This window comes from Acipenser ruthenus, chromosome 46 (assembly GCF_902713425.1).
Source record: "Acipenser ruthenus chromosome 46, fAciRut3.2 maternal haplotype, whole genome shotgun sequence".
Lineage (NCBI taxonomy): Eukaryota > Metazoa > Chordata > Actinopteri > Acipenseriformes > Acipenseridae > Acipenser > Acipenser ruthenus.
Window position 1 is genome coordinate 1,012,327 of NC_081234.1, and position 18,407 is coordinate 1,030,733.

The 18,407-nt window shown below is 40.2% G+C and overlaps 1 protein-coding gene across 1 annotated transcript; it reads left to right on the forward strand.

Moving 5' to 3' along the window:
• The first annotated feature begins 1,124 nt into the window (after positions 1–1,124).
• LOC117966075 (eukaryotic translation initiation factor 4E-binding protein 1-like) lies at positions 1,125–11,214 on the forward strand. Its single transcript, XM_059013736.1, has 3 exons — positions 1,125–1,522; positions 6,547–6,720; positions 10,071–11,214. The coding sequence occupies exons 1-3, from the start codon at positions 1,390–1,392 to the stop codon at positions 10,100–10,102; spliced, it is 339 nt and encodes a 112-aa protein (XP_058869719.1). The 5' UTR covers positions 1,125–1,389; the 3' UTR covers positions 10,103–11,214.
• Positions 11,215–18,407: the final 7,193 nt, after the last annotated feature.

An 18,407-nucleotide genomic window follows, 5' to 3' on the forward strand; every position in this document is an offset into this window, starting at 1 on the left:
TGTAATTTCAATGACAGCGTGGGCTTTTATTGAACGATCAAAAAATACATCCGTTTTGTTAATCAATATTTTCACGTCATATTAGTGATTTTAATGTATTACTGGTATAAATCGAAATTTAAACAATAACTAAACACCTCTTTTCTATCTCCGCTTCTATCTGTTGCCTTATAGGGAATGTACTGCCTTACCTAGGCAATATGGCCGCTCGATTTACACACAGCTGCTTGGAATTTTAAGTAGGCGTGTCCTATCTAAGCCTTCTCTGATAACAACGTTTGAGTTGAAACAAAGTACAGTCTCAGTGAGCACAGCCTGGCCATGGAGAAGGGCTGACACAGGCAGACATGGCTGCCCAAAGAGGACAGGCTGTGTGACCACTGTCAGCTCAAACAGGTCGAGACAGAGATACACTTTTTACTGCAGTGCACAAAATATAAGAATATAAGGGAAGCCTTCTTCCCAAAAATACAAAATCTCTGCATAGATTTCTCAGACTTGCCAGACCCAGAAAACTCCCCATCCTCCTCAGAGAGCACACAAGCTGTATAGAAGAGGCAGCCCAGGACACAAGCGCCTGCCACAGCCTGAGGGACAGGGAGTGACACTGAGGCGCCTCACACAGGGAGGGAAAGAGAAAATAAATAAATACATGTTATAGAATACATATATAAATGTATATCATTATTCTCATTATTATTGTGATGTGTTTGAAGTACCATGTTGTTTTTGTTTTATTATTATTATTTATTTCTTAACAGATGCCCTTATCCAGGGCGACTTACAATGATTACAAGATATCACATTATTTTTTTTTTACATACAATTACCCATTTATACAGTTGGGTTTTTACTGGAGCAATCTAGGTAAAGTACCTTGCTCAAGGGTACAGCAGCAGTGTCCCCACCGGGGATTGAACCCACGACCCTCCGGTCAAGAGTCCAGAGCCCTAACCACTACTCCACACTGCTGCCCCATACTATTTAAATGTTCATTGTAAAGATGGAATTTACCCATGATTGCTTTGGCAATACTTGTGAAAAATCAGTCATGCCGATAAAGCACTTGAAATTGAAATTGAAAAAATTGAAAAAAAAGAACTACAGCCCCCAGAATTCCCTTACAGGAAGCGGGCAGACAGACATTTCCTTTCTATGTATTTTGACTCTGTGTGTGTGTGAGAGAGTGAGTGAGCGAGAGAGGGGCAGCGTGCTGGTGTTGATAACATAAGGGAGACCGGGTGCGTTTTGTAAATATTAATTAAAAGCAATAGTATTGTTGTTGTTGTGGTACCCGTTTTCAGTTTGGAGCTGGGTGTGTTTTCTTTCGTTCGTGCTTCGTAGTTTCGGTATTCTATAACACTTGAAGAAAACAACAACAACATCATCATGTCTTCTGGTTGTCAGAAAACATTTAGCAGAGCTATCCCGACCCGACGGGTTACTGTGGACGACGCGTCCAAGATGCCGCAGGACTACTCCACCACGCCGGGAGGAACCCTGTTTAGTACCACCCCGGGAGGTAATTATAAAATAAAACCCCGGAGATCAATCATACACAGCAGCTCTGTGGAAAAACACATCATGGTGTGGCATGAACTGACACTTGTCAAGTTCAACGCCGCGGAATCCTCAATAATAATAATAATAATAATAATAATAATAATATTTACTATTATTATTACTATTATTACTATTATTATTTTTAGGTTAGTGCCACTAATATTGTGTTATTGACTGATGCTGGATTTTCAAATCGCAAGAAAAATATACGAGTTGCTATAGAAATTGCTGCAATGGTTTTAAGATTAGAATTAAGCAGCTAATTTTTTTATGATTTTTTTTAATTAACAAAAAAAAATGCACGGCTGAATTGGAGAGTGCGACATTATGGCCTTTTAAGTTTTAAAGAACAGTGGCGTGTGTATTTACAGTTGGGTTAGAAAACTTATTTAAGGTTAGAAAACTTATTTAAGGTCTGGGGTCAGACTCGGGTTTCGTTTTTTTTTTTTTTAAATGTATTTCTTATGCATCAGTCTAGTTGTGTGCGTGCATAAAGGTATGGTGTCCATTTTCTTTAAGCGATTGTAACAACACGCACACGTGCAACTCTCCTGCCTTGAGCACGTGTACAGAAGGGTCGGAAAACAAGGGTGCACTGAGCTCCCGGGCCCTGCTAGGGGGTTAATGTTGGAGCGGAAGAAAAGAGAATGTATATATTTGCATAAAAAATGTGGCGTGTTTTTTAGAGGATTTGCAGGGATTACTATTGCACAGCAGTTTCACCCATTCCAGGTAGGAACTTGTTAGCCACAGTGTGGAGATAACACGTTTAGGTGTGTCAGATTAAACTATAGTAAAACCAGGAATGGATCAAACAGCTGTGCAACAGGAGTCTTATTTGCATAGCTGATTCGCTATAAGGACGCACAGCAACAGAGAGGAGTATCAGTCCATGTTGGGTGGAAGGCCTCATAAAGGAAAAGTGTGTAAACATGGCAGCGTGCCAGTGACTTCTTGGAAAAAAGAGTTCCAGGGAACATCATGTACAGGAGAGGAGTGTCTAGAATTCCAGTAATGACACACTAGCCTCTTTCAGATCTGGAGACCTGCGATCAAATCCAGCACAGGCCACAAGTAGAGCTGCCTCCTGTTCCTGTTTTCCCTGGATCGTCCCGGTTTTGAGGAAGGCGTCCCGGGAATTCAATATACGTTCCCGGGACACTAAACACCAGGATCATAAACTGAGCACAAGTTAGATACCTCAGGATGCAATATTACTGGAAGAGACGCACAATATGAATTGGTTGGCAATACCATAGTAGAGATATGTAACACAATTTTTGTTCCTGGGTAGTAAGTGTTATTTCCCAATTGCTTATGCCTCAAAAGTATAGAAAATGGCTATTCCCCACAAACTTTGCTTTTGTGACCAGGACAGTGATATTTTGAAATTTACCTATTTCCAATGAGAAAACGGGCGAATTTGTGTCTCTTCGTTCACATAAAGTCAGAAAAAAAACAACATATCAATCCAAATTAACATGTATTTATACTAAAGTAATACAAAAATGACTACAAAAGATTTAGAAGTGAGTAGTTTTTCGAGATTTATGAATATACTGTAAATCACTTTCACGAATCAGCCCCCAAATGTAGTCTCCCATCATGTTCTCGTTATACTGTCCTTGGTAGCGGCGTTCAAAGTCCAGTATATCCTGGTGGAAGCGCTCGCCTTGCTCCTCCGAGTACGCTCCCATGTTCTCCTTGAATTCATCAAGATGAGCATCAAGGATATGGACTTTGAGGGACATCCTACAGCCCATTGTGCCGTAGTTCTTCACCAGAGTCGCAACCAGCTCAACATAGTTTTCGGCCTTGTGATTGCCCAGGAAGCCCCGAACCACTGCGACAAAGCTGTTCCAAGCCGCTTTCTCCTTACTAGTGAGCTTCTTGGGGAATTCATTGCACTCCAGGATCTTCTTTATCTGTGGTCCGACGAAGACACCGGCTTTGACCTTTGCCTCAGACAGCTTAGGGAAGAAGTCTTGAAGGTACTTGAAGGCTGCCGACTCCTTATCTAGAGCTCTGACAAATTGTTTCATAAGGCCCAATTTGATGTGCAGTGGTGGCATCAGCACCTTCCGGGGGTCCACCAGTGGCTCCCACTTGACGTTGTTCCTCCCCACAGAGAACTCGGTCTGCTGTGGCCAGTCCCGCCTGTGGTAGTGCACCTTGGTGTCCCTGCTGTCCCAAAGGCAAAGATAGCAGGGAAACTTGGTAAAACCGCCTTGGAGACCCATCAGGAATGCCACCATTTTGAAGTCTCCTATGACCTTGATGCCATCTCAGAAAAATGCAGATATGTATCCACTTAGGCAGCTGAAACTAAACTGAACTGGTGGGCTTAAGGCCCTGTATTTATACTACTATTTATATTACTGGAAAGATCTAGAAAGTTCTAGAAGTTACTCCAAGTTTACTCGGCACTAAATCTATCTGGAATGTTCTGGAAAATAGGTAAATTTCAAAATATCACTGTCCTGGTCACAAAAGCAAAGTTTGTGGGGAATAATAGCCATTTTCTATACTTTTGAAGCATAAGCAATTAGGAAATAACACTTACTACCCAGGAACCAAAAAAAAAAAAAAATTGTTACACGGTGTTATCAGTGTTTCCTATTGGGTGAATAGAGGATTTCTAAAGAAAGTTTAAACTTTTAATGACCCACCTTTCGTTCGGACGTCCCGGTTTTTTGTACCTCGGAGGTGGCAGCCCTAGACACACGTGAAATGAATTGGATGGTTTGAATTGAGATGATCTGGTAAGGAGGGAAAAGATAAGGGTCTAGATAAGGTGGGTTTTTTGCCTACATATTTACTGCAGGAGTTGTTTCACCTTTTAATTTAATTGGGCTGCCACAGGGTACCTCTGCGGATATTAACTTGTCTGTTGCCCCATTCTTATTGAATCCTTTTGAACCAATTTCCATCTTCAGTGTGTGTTTTAGCATTGTGAGATGTGATAAATATTCACATTTCCATTAGACCTTTGTCCTTTTTTTTGGCAGTCCTGGCTGAATCTAATATTGCCCCAGTCAAGGACATGTTGATAAGTTGATGTCAATGCAATCGCAAGGCGTCTGCAAACGCATTTGCAACAGCACAGTATTATGCAAAAGGAAACGTCGGGCTTCATTAAACTAACTGCAGGAAACTGTACTCTACAGTTTACACATAAGACACCTATCGATTTGTGCCAAACTCCCAAAGAAGAAACACAGTCTAGGGACCAGTGAATTCAACAAAAGAAGTCAAACTTAACATTCAGAAACAGGGTCGGGGTCAATTCTTGTTTTTCAATTCTTTTTTAAAATCAACTTTCATTTCCTTTGATGGAACTGATATTTTAGAGACCATGATAATTGTTGTGATTGTTCAGCTCAGTTTAATTGGCAAACAGCGATTTCAATTTAGTCATTTGTTGCAGTTGTGAAAATCTCATTAAGAGAATACAGCTGTGCAGTTTTGATCAGTGATGTGTTGGAATTGATTACAAGAGAATTGAAATTTGAATTGTAAAACGAATTGACCCCAACCCTGCTCAGAAAAAAACGTGTCATTTGGACTCTCTTGGCGTCAGTACCGTGACCAGAGAGACAGCTGTGAAAGTGAGTGTGATTTTTGGCTTCAGAAAAGCATCGATCTTGCCTCGGAAGTTTCTTGTCCGTCTGTCAAGCAGTAGGAGCACGTGGTGTGTGTCGTTGGACGAGAAATATCAACACCAGCACATGACCGGCGATGAGGAAATATCCTGAGAGCGAAGTTGTTTTCAAGAGATATGTTTACACAGTCAGTGTGGCACAGTATCCACAACAAGGTGTGTGTGTGGCTGCTGCTGTTGCTTTTCAAATCCCCATAGCGTCTGCAGTCGGTTTGACAGCCGCCTTGCAATTGGGTATTTGCACAAGGGACCTGCTTTTTGAAAAGTTGTTGAGCGAATTTTGGAATAAATTTGCTTTCCAATTTCAAACTTGCTTTTGCATTTTAACTCGAAAGCTCTTTTTTGCTTCGGTAAAGTTAGCTTATTGAAGAAGTTAACGTGCGAAAATATAATTCACTCAATAATAACGATTTTACTGACCCAATGCATGTACAGCTCTGGACAAAAGTTTTGCATCACCCTATAGAATGAACTTGCTTCATAAAGTGGAATGAAACCTCCTGAATAATGTTACATTAACATATTGAATTACACACCGCTTTGTAGTTTTTCACATACTTAAAGAAAAACTGACATGTAAAAATGTGACATTTCAAAATCTTACATGAAATACTATGTACCACTACTATGGCATCCGGTAGACTTTTGCAATATATTTGTGTAGTTTCCTTGATTACATGATGTTAAATAAAATATCAAAATTGTGTTAAAGTATATTTTTTTAATGCTGTCTCAATCCTAAACTTCTAGGGTGATGCAAAACTATTGGCCATAGCTGTACATGCACTTCCACTGTTTAACACAGAGAGTGGTGAGGGGATGGAAGGGGTTACCTAGCCATGTTGCTGAGGCAGAATCACAGGGATCCTTTAAGACCCGACCTGACAAAGTTTTGAGATCAATCGGCCACGATGAAACAAGCATTGATGGGCTGAATGTCCAGCTCTCGCTTCGAAATGCTTGTATGTTCCTGTGTGTTCTGTTTCATTATGCAAACTATCTCTCTCTCTCTCTCTCTCTCTCTCGTTCTCTCGTTTTGTTTTTCAAAGGTACTTTATTGGCAATATAACATAAGCATTAGAAAAAATCAATGTCAACTGCCACTCTCTCTGGACTGCTTATGTGTGGGAACTGCGAGAGAGAGAGTGCATCTCTGTCTCGACTTCTCCCAGTTCACAGTGACCACATAGCCTCCCGTCTCTGGGCAGGCAGGACTGTCTGTGTCGTCGTGTTTCGATGGCCAGGTGGTGGTCACTGAGTCTCTTCTCTCTCGTTCTCTCTCTCTCACACATAAACACGTATTCCCTCCCTCTCCTCTCCAGGTACCCGGATTATTTACGATCGTAAGTTCCTGATGGAGTGTCGCAATTCAGCCGTGGCCAGAACGCCACCCCGCTACCTTCCCAACATTCCAGGGGTCACCAGCCCCAACACCGGGGAGGACAAGCCCCAAACCCCCAGCCACGAAACCAACCACGTGGACAAGACTGCTGCCGGTCAGTGACAGGAATGCTAGATTGATTCAGAAATATCATGTTCCTTTTTTTAAGTTTGCAAAACAGCTACAGCTTCTATAGGACCGTTTACCCAGCTGTGGTGCAGCTCGCTCAAGACGTTCTTTAGCACAGGTTAGCATTGAGAGTATAGGAATCCAGAGGCTGTAAGGAGATGCCTGTCAGTACGTACACACATCTCACTTCATTTTACTTCAGTAGGAAGCGCCTATCCAAATGTGGTAAAGCAGGGATGGAAATAAGACTCCTATTGCATAGCAGTTTTGTCCATTCCAAGTTTTGATACAAGCTTGATCAGCTGCAGTGTGTCAGTAACAAGCTCAGGGGTCTGATTAAAATCATAGTAAACCAGGAATGGATCAAACTGCTATGCAATGGGTGTTGTATTTCCATCCCTGTAAAATCTGGTTAAAACATTCCTTACCATATTTAGAGTATCAGTGTGGGGGTCTGACTGTCTCTCTCTGTCTGTCTGTCTGTCTGTCACAGATTTTTACATAGATCTACAGCTATGGCCAAAAGTTTCGCATCACCTAGAATTTTAGGATTGAGAAATAATTAACAACTATATGAACATAATTTAGATGTTTTATTTAACATCATGTAATCAAAGAAACTTCTACCAAAAGCCGTAATAGACAGTATTTCATGTTTCCAAATGTCAATTTTTTCAACTACAAAGCAGTTTGTAATTCAATATGTTAACGTAATATTATTCAGCAGGTTTCTTTATGAAGCAAAATGAGTTCGTTCTATAGAGTGCTGCAAAACCTTTGGCTGTAGCTGTAGACAAATCCCTTATTAGCTTGCACTACTTCACATTAGACATAGTCCCACATACAGCTAAGTGTTTGACAGACTACACTGGGTGCTTTTGGTCATGTTTCACAAATACTGTATCCAAATAAGTATCAAGACAGTTAGTGTATTGCTTTGCCTCTAATTAGTGGACCCCCCTCCCCCCCCCCCCCCCCCCCCCACAATAAAAACGTCTGGAGCTTCCAGCCATGCAGTTTGACAGACCCTGTCGCTTTTTTGACATTCTGCTGGGAGGGGTGGGAGGGAGAGGGTGAGACGGGAGAGGTGAGGGAGGCCAACCCAAAAGTCATCCATCACGGAATAGACCACAAGTCCGGTCAGGTGAAAAGGCCAGCCGACAGCCAGTGAAGGGATGTGGATTCGCTGTGCAAACCCAGCACGGTGTTTACAGTGTGAAACACACCCTGTAGAGCTCGGGTTATACCTCTTCCGATCCGCTCAGCCTTATTTCATGAAACTCTGCAGGGGGGGTTTGAATGAGATTCTGTTCCATTTGCTGTTGGTGTAGTTGGCCAAAGCTCAATAAAGAAGTTATTGCTGAGACACACAGAGCAATACAAAGAGGCTACACCGCGAATGTCAGGATAGCAGAATAACTCACAAGCCCCCAAAGATATTCTGTTTATATGACGAGGATAACTATATAGAAAATAAAATGTAAAAAAAAAAAAAATTGTAAACCTAAATTAAACAACTGAATTCGGACCACACTACACATCTGCTATATTATTATTATTATTATTATTATTATTATTATTATTATTATTATTATTATTATTTATTTCTTAGCAGACGCCCTTATCCAGGGCGACTTACAAGATATCACATTATTTTTACATACAATTACCCATTTATACAGTTGGGTTTTTACTGGAGCAATCTAGGTAAAGTGCCTTGCTCAAGGGTACAGCAGCAGTGTCCCCCACTGGAGATTGAACCCACAACCCTCCGGTCAAGAGTCCAGAGCCCTGACAAGACGGAATTTGGAGTGTTGCGATTCTCCCGGCCATTCTGACGTTGGATTTGAATGAATGCAAGATGAGATCCATATGTATATACAATACTCACTCAGGGCCACAAAATATAACAGTATTTGATGCTAGTCTGAACCCTCAGCCCTTGTTGTGTGCATGTAAATATCTTTTGAATTAGTCCTGATTTAAAGTTTTTGCACTACAATACAAAGTTACTGTATTCGCTCGAGTAAAAGTCGAGCCCCCCATTGTGAGGGCGAGATTCGAGTATAATTTTTTAAAATTTTCATTTGTTATTGAAACAGAGATGGTAAGTCTAGTGTAACAGAAAACAAGAAGTAACTCCTGGAATCAAAACTGTTGTTAGAGTGCATGTCAGGGGTTAGTTTTCCTAAATATATGTATTAGATATCCTGACGGCGTCTGAGCGGCAGATTTGCAAAAATGACAATTTTATAAGCACTTTTTCCTAGAACCGCAGTACACGTTTTTTTTTTTGTATAACCTACAATAGTATTATTTTAGTATACAAGCCTCACCCCCAGTGCCTTCTTAGCCCACATGGAAGTATGTGTTCAATGGAACGTGGGAGGTGGTGTGGTCTGGCTGTACAGCTGCGTCTGTGTTTTACGTGACAGCTCTGGAAGTAAACAAAACTGGGATTCATTTTTTTTATATATAGACAATGCCACGGAATCGTTTTCACCAAATCTTGAGACGTTTGGGTTTTAATTTGAGAGAAATTAGAAGCATTTGCTCTGGCAACGAGGGCAACAAGGATTTGCCCACAACAATGGAGGTGCTGCTGTTTCTCACAGGGTGCAGGTGCGTGGCTAAGTACTGTATGTGAACTTGCCTCGTGTGCTGAATGCCTGCCACAGGGCTCCTCTGGGTCCAGGTACAGATGGGGATTACAGTAACCACACACCGGCCATGACTTTTGGTTTGCTGACATAAGGGGTTTTGGGGTTTTTGCTTGTGTTAGTTGACCCCCCCAGGATTGTGTTTTGGGGTTAAATTTCTCGACTTATACTCGAGCAAATACGGTACATTTTTATAGCACCCTTAATGTTAGTATCAAAGAGAGCTTTTACATAAAAAGAATATAAATGATACAATTCAAATGTATTTTTATATAGCGCCTTTCACGCCATGGCATCCGAGAGCGCTGTCCAGAGTTCAAAACAAGAGAGCTCATGTGTACAATACATTCCAGATACAACCGATTGTGCAAAAGCACATTCAATGTAGAATTCAATCCAGTGTTTAAACCTGCCTAACGATGTCAGCCGGAGTAGAGTTTCACAAACGAGGAGCACAACAGCAGAAAGCGCCGACTCCAGCTGATTTAAGACGATGTTTTTTTTTAAGAAGAGTTCAGCATTGTCGTGTGTAAATGTCTGTATCCATTGCAAACTAATGACCGAAAACCAGGTCAACAAAATCTGGACTGAAAAAGGAATAGAATTTGAAAAACGAGGGGCATTACAACCGAAAGCTCTGGTTCTTATATAGCTGTTTTGTCTGTCTCTTCCCAAGGTGACGACTCCCTGTTTGAGATGGATATTTAAGATGCACCCAGGAAGGGGATCCGAAGGAAAGAGAGAGAAGAAGAAAGAGAAAGAGAACGAGGAGGAGGAGGAGAGGAGGACAAATCTCTGGGGGGTTTTTAAATGACCGCGCCCCCGTTTAGGCTTTGTAGACTGACCCGTGTTCGTTCCCCAAGTTTGTGGTTCATTTTACTTCTACAGCTACTGAGAACAAAACTAGTGTTTTGGGTTGTGCCGGCACACGTGGAGAGGTGTTCGTTTGGCACAGAGCGGAGGCTGCATGCTTCACTGTACAATAACAAAGTGAGGTCACACTGGTGAGGATGGCGTGATGCCACGCAGGCTTGCTATAGCATGCCGTCCTCTCCAGTGTGATGAGTTAGCGCATGCTGTCACATGCATTGTCTTTATGATGCAACATGTGGAACACAGAGGGGGAGGGGTTCTTTTTTTATTATATTTTCTTTTTTGGAAGCGGAATGTTGATTATGACATCACAATAGTAACCAAAGGCAACATGATATCACGTATGCAAAGCCCTTTCATTTTCAGTTTTTTTTTTTTTTTTTTTAACAGGATAATAATTTGTCTTGTTTAACTCGTTTCCTGAAATTTAGACCAGTCAAGCATGTTAAAAGGATTGATTTATACCTAGAAATATGTGACTTGACATTCGACAAAAGCATTTACGCTATCAATACAGTTTTAGTGAGAGGCTCAGTTGTAAGCTACTTGACTTCGCTGGCCCTCACCAGCTCTGCTGGGATCACACAGTTCTTACCATTCACAGCTTTCACTAGTAAATCTGTTTTATTTTTATGTTTTTAATAGACATAATCCTGGGAAGTTTTATTAAAAACCCAGAAACGAAGGGCCATTCATTATTTTATTTTGTAATCTTTTGCATAAAACAAGAACGATTCGTCACTGTCCGGGTTATATAAAATATTGGAAAAGGATGACAAAGATAAATAGTAATTATGCTAATTGTTCATCATCTGTTGGTTAGGTCTGTTTCCCCACTTGTATGCCTTTGGAAATGATGGATTGCTGACCTCTCAGGACATTCAAATCTAAAGAAATGTTTCCCTACATGTAATGATGGGGGGGGGGGTTAATAAAAAGACTACAAAAATTAAAGTTAAAATATCTTTATTTTGCATGCAATTTAAGAAAGGGGGCTCCTCCCAGTCCAGGGCAGGCTTGAGGCGTGGAGACTGAACTGCTCCCTCCCTCACACCCTAAGAGAAAGGGTGCTCCCTCCAGTCCAGGGCAGGCTTGAGGCATGGAGACTGAACTGCTCCCTCCCTCACCCCCTAAGAGAAAGGGGGCTCCGTCTAGTCCAGGGCAGGCTTGAGGCATGGAGACTGAACTGCTCCCTCCCTCCCTCACCCCCTAAGAGAAAGGGGGCTCCGTCTAGTCCAGGGCAGGCTTGAGGCATGGAGATTGAACTGCTGCTTTTCTACACTCATACCTCACAACAAACACAGTCAATAGGAAAACCAAAAAGGTGATTTTAAGAAAAAAAATAAATAAAGAAATAATAATTCATTTGGTAGGTAACGGGCTGCTATGTTCCCAGGCATGCAGTAGGGTATTTTATAATCCAGTTAACACCTGTTTCATGTTGGAGTTGTCCGTTTTCATGTTAATGCAGGATGTCATTGTAATTAACAGCACTCGCCCCAAACTGGAATATACATTCACGTGCTTGGAAAGCAGAGTGGTTGCAAAAAAAAAAAAAGACATTTTTAAAATAAGGATTTTGAATTTTGTTTTAAAGCAAACCAGAGAGGATAAAAAAAACAACATAATTTACAATGTTGTATTATATGTTACCTGTACAATGTTGATAGTGTGTGTTATAGTTATACACTGTTGGGATTATATATGTGTATATATATATATATATATATATAGGCTGTGTGGTCCAGTGGTTAAAGAAAAGGGCTTGTAACCAGGAGGTCCCCGGTTCAAATCCCACCTCAGCCACTGACTCATTGTGTGACCCTGAGCAAGTCACTTCACCTCCTTGTGCTCCGTCTTTCGGGTGAGACATAGTTGTAAGTGACTCTGCAGCTGATGCATAGTTCACACACCCTAGTCTCTGTAAGTCGCCTTGGATAAAAGCGTCTCCTAAATAAACAAATAATATATATATACACACACACACACACAGTCACCTCCAAAATTATTGGCACCCTTGATAAAGATGAGCAAAAAAGGCTGTATAAAATAAACAACACAGGTAATTAGCTATATTTTATGCTCAAATATATGGGGAAACCATATTCTTTTATTCTAATACAATTGCTCAGAAAAGATACGTGTCGGAATTATTGGCACCCCTAAAGATTCTTATAAATAAAATCAAACAAAATTAAATCTGCATTAACATTCTACTTCTTTAAGTTCATCTCAGTCTTAAGCAACTGTATTGTGGCCTTCCATGGCTTCCTGTTTCACTGGGGTATAAAAATGAGGTAACACGCATATGAAATCCATTTGTCATCCATCACCATGGGGAAAGGCAAAGAACTCACAAATGAAAATAGACAAATGGTTGTTGACCTTCATAAATCAGGCAATGGGTACAAAACAATAGCTAAAAAACTAAATCTACAACTTACCACTATTAGGGCAATAATTAAGAAGTTCAAAACCACTGGAACAGTGATAAACTTGCCTGGTAGAGGATGCAAGTGTATCTTGCCCCCACGCACAGTGAGGCAGATGGTTTGGGAGGCAAAGGGAAATCCAAGGACCACAGTTGGAGAATTACAGAACGGTTGCATCTTGGATTCACCAAGTCTCCAAATCTACAATTAGACGCCACCTTCATGCCAATAGGCTATTTGGAAGGGTTGCCAGAAAAAAAGCCTTTATTGAGAGGAACCAACAAACGTAAGTGCCTGGAGTTTGCTAAATGGCATTGGCACTTCAATTGGAACTGGGTGCTATTGTCAGATGAGATGAAAATAGAGCTCTTTGGCCACGCACACCAGCGGTGGGTTTGGCGTCGAAAGAAGGATGTGTGTGCAGAAAAGAACCTCATACCTACTGTAAAATATGGTGGTGGATCTTTGATGTTATGGGGCTGTTTTGCTTCCACTGGTCCTGTGGCCCTTGTTAAGGTCAATGGCATCATGAACTCTACCCAGTACCAGGACATTTTAGCCAAAAACCTGGTTGCCTCTGCCAGGAGGCTGAAACTTGGCCGCAAGTGGATCTCCCAGCAAGACAATGACCCCAAGCGCACATCAAAATCCACAAAGAAATGGTTAATTGACCACAAAATCTTGCAATGGCCATCTCAGTCTCCGGACTTGAACCCCATTGAAAACCTGTGGTTTCAATTGAAGAGGGCAGTCCATAAGCGCAGACTGAAGGATATCAAGGATCTGGAAAGATTCTGTATGGAGGAATTATTATTATTATTATTATTTATTTCTTAGCAGACGCCCTTATCCAGGGCGACTTACAATTGTTACAAGATATCACATTATTTTTACATACAATTACCCATTTATACAGTTGGGTTTTTACTGGAGCAATCTAGGTAAAGTACCTTGCTCAAGGGTACAGCAGTAGTGTCCTCCACTGGGGATTGAACCCACAACCCTTTGGTCAAGAGTCCAGAGCCCTAACCACTACTCCACACTGCTGCCTTAGCCCATTACTCCATGGTCTAAGATCCCTCCCAATGTGTTCTCCAATCTCATTAAACACTATAGAAAAAGTGCCGTTATCCTTGCAAGGGGAGGGTGCACAAAGTACAGAAAACAAGGGTGTCAATAATGTGACACTTCATTTTTGGGGGGAAATAAATTTATAATTTGAGAAATGTGTAATTTTGGTTGATTCCATTGAGTCATTAATAAAGTCAAATATATTCCACATGTTGGAAAATTACAATATAGCTCAGTACTGGTATTATTTATTTTATACGGTCTTTTTTGCTCATCTTTATCAAGGGTGCCAATCATTTTGAAGATGACTGTATATATTTTTTATTTAGGTTTGGCAATGCTGACAACAAACCTGGTTGCTTACTTCCTGTGTATAAGGCCTCTGTACCAGCAGGTAATGCTGATGCAGTAACACTTACAGCTTCGTATTAAACACGTGTTGGTTGTATACAGTATCATTTAACCAGTGTGTCCAATCTGCTACAGATTCCCGATTCAACCTGAAACAAAACTTTTTCATTTTACAAATCACTTGAAAAAAAAAAAATCACGTGTTACATTATCAATGTGTTTTATTAAGGAAAACCCACTTCCTTGGTATTAACTCGCAGATTAAGAAGTGCGGCATTTATCATAAATCGTGTCGTTTAACTCAAAAAGTACTCCTTAATAATACAAACAATGTTGTTTTTTTTTAAACGTGACTTCAAACAATAAATTAAAACATATTTAATTGTGTTTTTTTTATAAACATTTTACAATATTATGTTCAAAGTGTGTGGGTATAACAAATTGTATGTAATGCATGCCTGCATCGTGAACGTATCCATGGCTGTGAACAATAATGCCTAATAAAAGAATTGAACAAAATAAAGTTTAAATGACCTTGCGCTTAAAAATTACAGACGCATCAAACCGATCACATGACACGGTGAGTCTTATTAAATCTAAAAAAAAGTACAAAATGTACTTGATCTCAAGCGCAAAAACTAGAATTTTAGTGTTCTAGATTATTATTTTTTTAACTACAGTAAAAAAAATATATATGATGTTTTAAACTACTAAAAAAACGTCACTTCCTTAAACTCGAGGTTAAAGAGAACTCGACAGCTATTAGTTGATTCAACATATAATGCATTAGGTTATTTGGTTTCAGTCAGTAATGGTCCCCGTTGCTAATTACTTAATAGCTACTAATTAATTACCGACAGAACACTTCAGTCGAAGGCCGATAGTGTATTTTGAAGGCTGAATGGGGGTGTCGCAGTTTCGCTTCTGGGAGACCACACTGGCTTTGTTGATGTGGAAACGCGCTCCGAGCCCATGTGTATTCGGGTTAGCGAACCCGACTGTTTAATGTCATTAGACCGTCTGGAAAAACCAGCCGCTCTGTGCGGTTGCGCAGGTGTTTTTGTGTAACGTCTGGAGAAATGAAAAGTGGCATTCTTATTAAAAACAGGCAATCGCAACCGATCGAGCGAATAAAGCAATCGTGATAATGTATTATTATTATTATTATTATGCAATATATTAAATCCAACCTTGATGTCAGCAAAGCAAACGAACACCTATACCTCAAAACACACTCGCACAAAAGATTCTGCCAAGTATACAAAACAAAAAAACGTTTTTGTTTTAACTGTTGTTATTTCCTTTTGGGATAAACTAAGTGTAATCCCTTGTCGTCTTTAAAAAAACATGTAGTTCGTTATCAAAATAGACAAGCGGTGATAAGAAGATAAGAAAACTTCTTGTCTACTCAACGGATTCTCTTAATCCAGACCGTAAGTAGTATTATGAAAGACCCCGCAAAAAATCTACAGCTAGGATATCAATCCTATACTTACTACAGTGTATGTATGTAATGTTGTTGAAGCTGACACCCTGGGATCCTACAAGAAGCTGCTTGATGAGATTCTGGGATCAATAAGCTACTAACAACCAAACGAGCAAGATGGGCTGAATGGCCTCCTCTCGTTTGTAAACTTTCTTGTGTTCTTATGTTCTTATGACATTTAAAAAGTAAAGCAGAGAAGCAGGACTAAGAACTGTGCATCAAAGCACATATCATGGCGTTGGTTTCTTTACTGGTTACCAGAATGATCTATTTAAATAACAAATAAAATCCAAGCAGCTTGACAGCCTTATACACCTCCATATCCAAAATACATCTTTAAAAAAAAATGCATACACAGTGTGATCAGATATAATGGGCCGTATTTTGAAAGCAAACTTACAATATGTAACTTGAAATATATGACTTGATATATATGGCTTGAAATATGACTTGGTGGTTTAGTTCTTATAGAAATTGTTTTTGTTTTTTTTTTTGTTCTAGTTTTGTAAAATGAACAGGTGTTTTACCTCTTGGGAGAGAGTTAAAGACTGGAGGAAACACTTTGAAAATATGGCCACTATATCTATATCTATATCACGCTTGAACAAAAATTATTGTATTTCTTGCTCTTATTGTATTACTTGTTTTGTAACACTTGAATGTATTTTGTATTTGCTTGCGATTGTAAGTCGCCCTGGATAAGGGCGTCTGCTAAGAAATAAATAATAATAATAATAATAATAATAATAATAATAATAATAATAATAATAATAATAATATCATGCATACTTCATATCGTATATTAAAAATTCCCATATCACACACAGCATCTTTTTGTTGTTGTATTTGCCAGCATATAACACAATAAATAAAGAAGTCAAAGGCTGTAATATGGGACCATAGAAAGTATAAAGCTATTGAGACCTACATTAGGAGACTGGAGTCTGTTTCAATGATCTAGAAAGTGTCAGATCTGAATACCTTTAACTCTGTATTCATCTTCCTGGGTGGTTTATAGACCCACTTATTACCCTTATAAAAGTTTACTGCTGTAGTTTTTGAAGTTTTCCCATGATTTACCATAGTTTACCCTAGTTTGCCATGTTTATTAATGTGCTTTACCATACCTCGCTTTTCTTTACACTGCTTGCCTATGCTTTGCTGTGCTTTTACTGTGCTTTATCACACTTTGCTGTACTTTTGTAAAGACAATACAAATTCAGTGAAATGAGGCTCTGCACCAATCAGGTTTATAAATTCCAGTACAGGATAGGAACTGGGAGGTGGCGAGTCATTTTCACCTCTAGGTGCATTCAGAGCCTGTTTTTCAAGGACGTTACAAATTATACAGTCATAAAAACTCTTAAGGGTTAACTCATGACCTGCGGGTTGCATGCCAGCCTCCACTCACATGTACTGTGTTTGATTTCAGGCTATTACAGAACTGTGTAATGTATATTCGAACCTTGTTTACTGCTGCCTGCTCCTTAGATATTGGCAAGCAGGTTTAAACGGGGAGACCCTTATGCAATCCCCCCCCCCCCCCTTCTTTTGCTGTGGTTATACGATGCATTTGCCATAGTTTACCACAATTTGCCATGTCTTTTAATATGCTTTACCATACCTCTCTGTGCTTACCTGTGCTTTACCATGCTTTCACTGTACTTTGTTACACTTTTCTGTGCTTTTACTGTGGGAGACTATTATAAGGGTTAGTTTACCATGGTTTCTATACCTCTGGGCTTTACAGTGCTTTCACTGTGCATTATTACACATTTCTATGCTGTTACGAGGGGAATCTGTTATTCTTGTGTGCAAAGAATTATTTAGTTTTATCCACACTTCCTCTCTTACTCACTTCCTATAACCCAGCACCTAACCCCAGCACTTCAACGAGAATCCTAACAGTAGAAATGCAAACCCACACTAATTCAGTATCCTAACAGTAGAAATGCAAATCCACACTAATTCAATATCCTAACAGTAGAAATGCAAACCCACACTATTTCAGTTTCCTAACAGTAATTAATTATTTCTTTATTCAGCAGACTCCTTTATCCAAGGCGACTTACAGAGACTAGGGTGTGTGAACTATGCATCAGCTGCAGAGTCACTTACAACTACGTCTCACCCGAAAGACGGAGCACAAGGAGGTTAAGTGACTTGCTCAGGGTCACACAATGAGTCAGTGGCTGAGGTGGGATTTGAACCGGGGACCTCCTGGTTACTAGCCTGTTTCTTTAACCACTGGACCACACAGCCTCCTAACAGTAGAAATGCAAACCCACTTTTGAAACTTGCAATCTAACGGTGGAGAGGCCACATTTCAAACACAGTGGTGCAAGTTTTTACCCTTTAGTGCATGGTGTTAAATAAAAGATCTAAGTTATGTTCATGTAGTTTTTTTTGTTTATTTAATAATAATGTCTCAATCCTAAAATTGCAGGTCATGCAAACCTTTTGGTTGCAGCTATGTATGACGTACAGAGATCTCAAGATCAAGGGTTGACTATGTCCCTCTAAAATACAACTCTGGAGGTGAATTACATTTTGTGCACTAAACAACATCTCCACAACTTTTATAAGGGACCCCTGGACCCTTTTATTCACACGTATTTACTTTGAGCTCTCCAGTTAATCTAGACTTGCAGAGAGGTTGCTGTCTTGGTGCTCAGTGGAAGGGGTCACTGGGAGGGGTCTCCAGGGCCAGTGGAAGCCCTGTTTGTACCCTGTGTGCAGTCCATTCCAGTCTGGGTGTAACAGCTCTTTAGCAGCCTCTCTGCAGAGTGTGCTCAGGCGT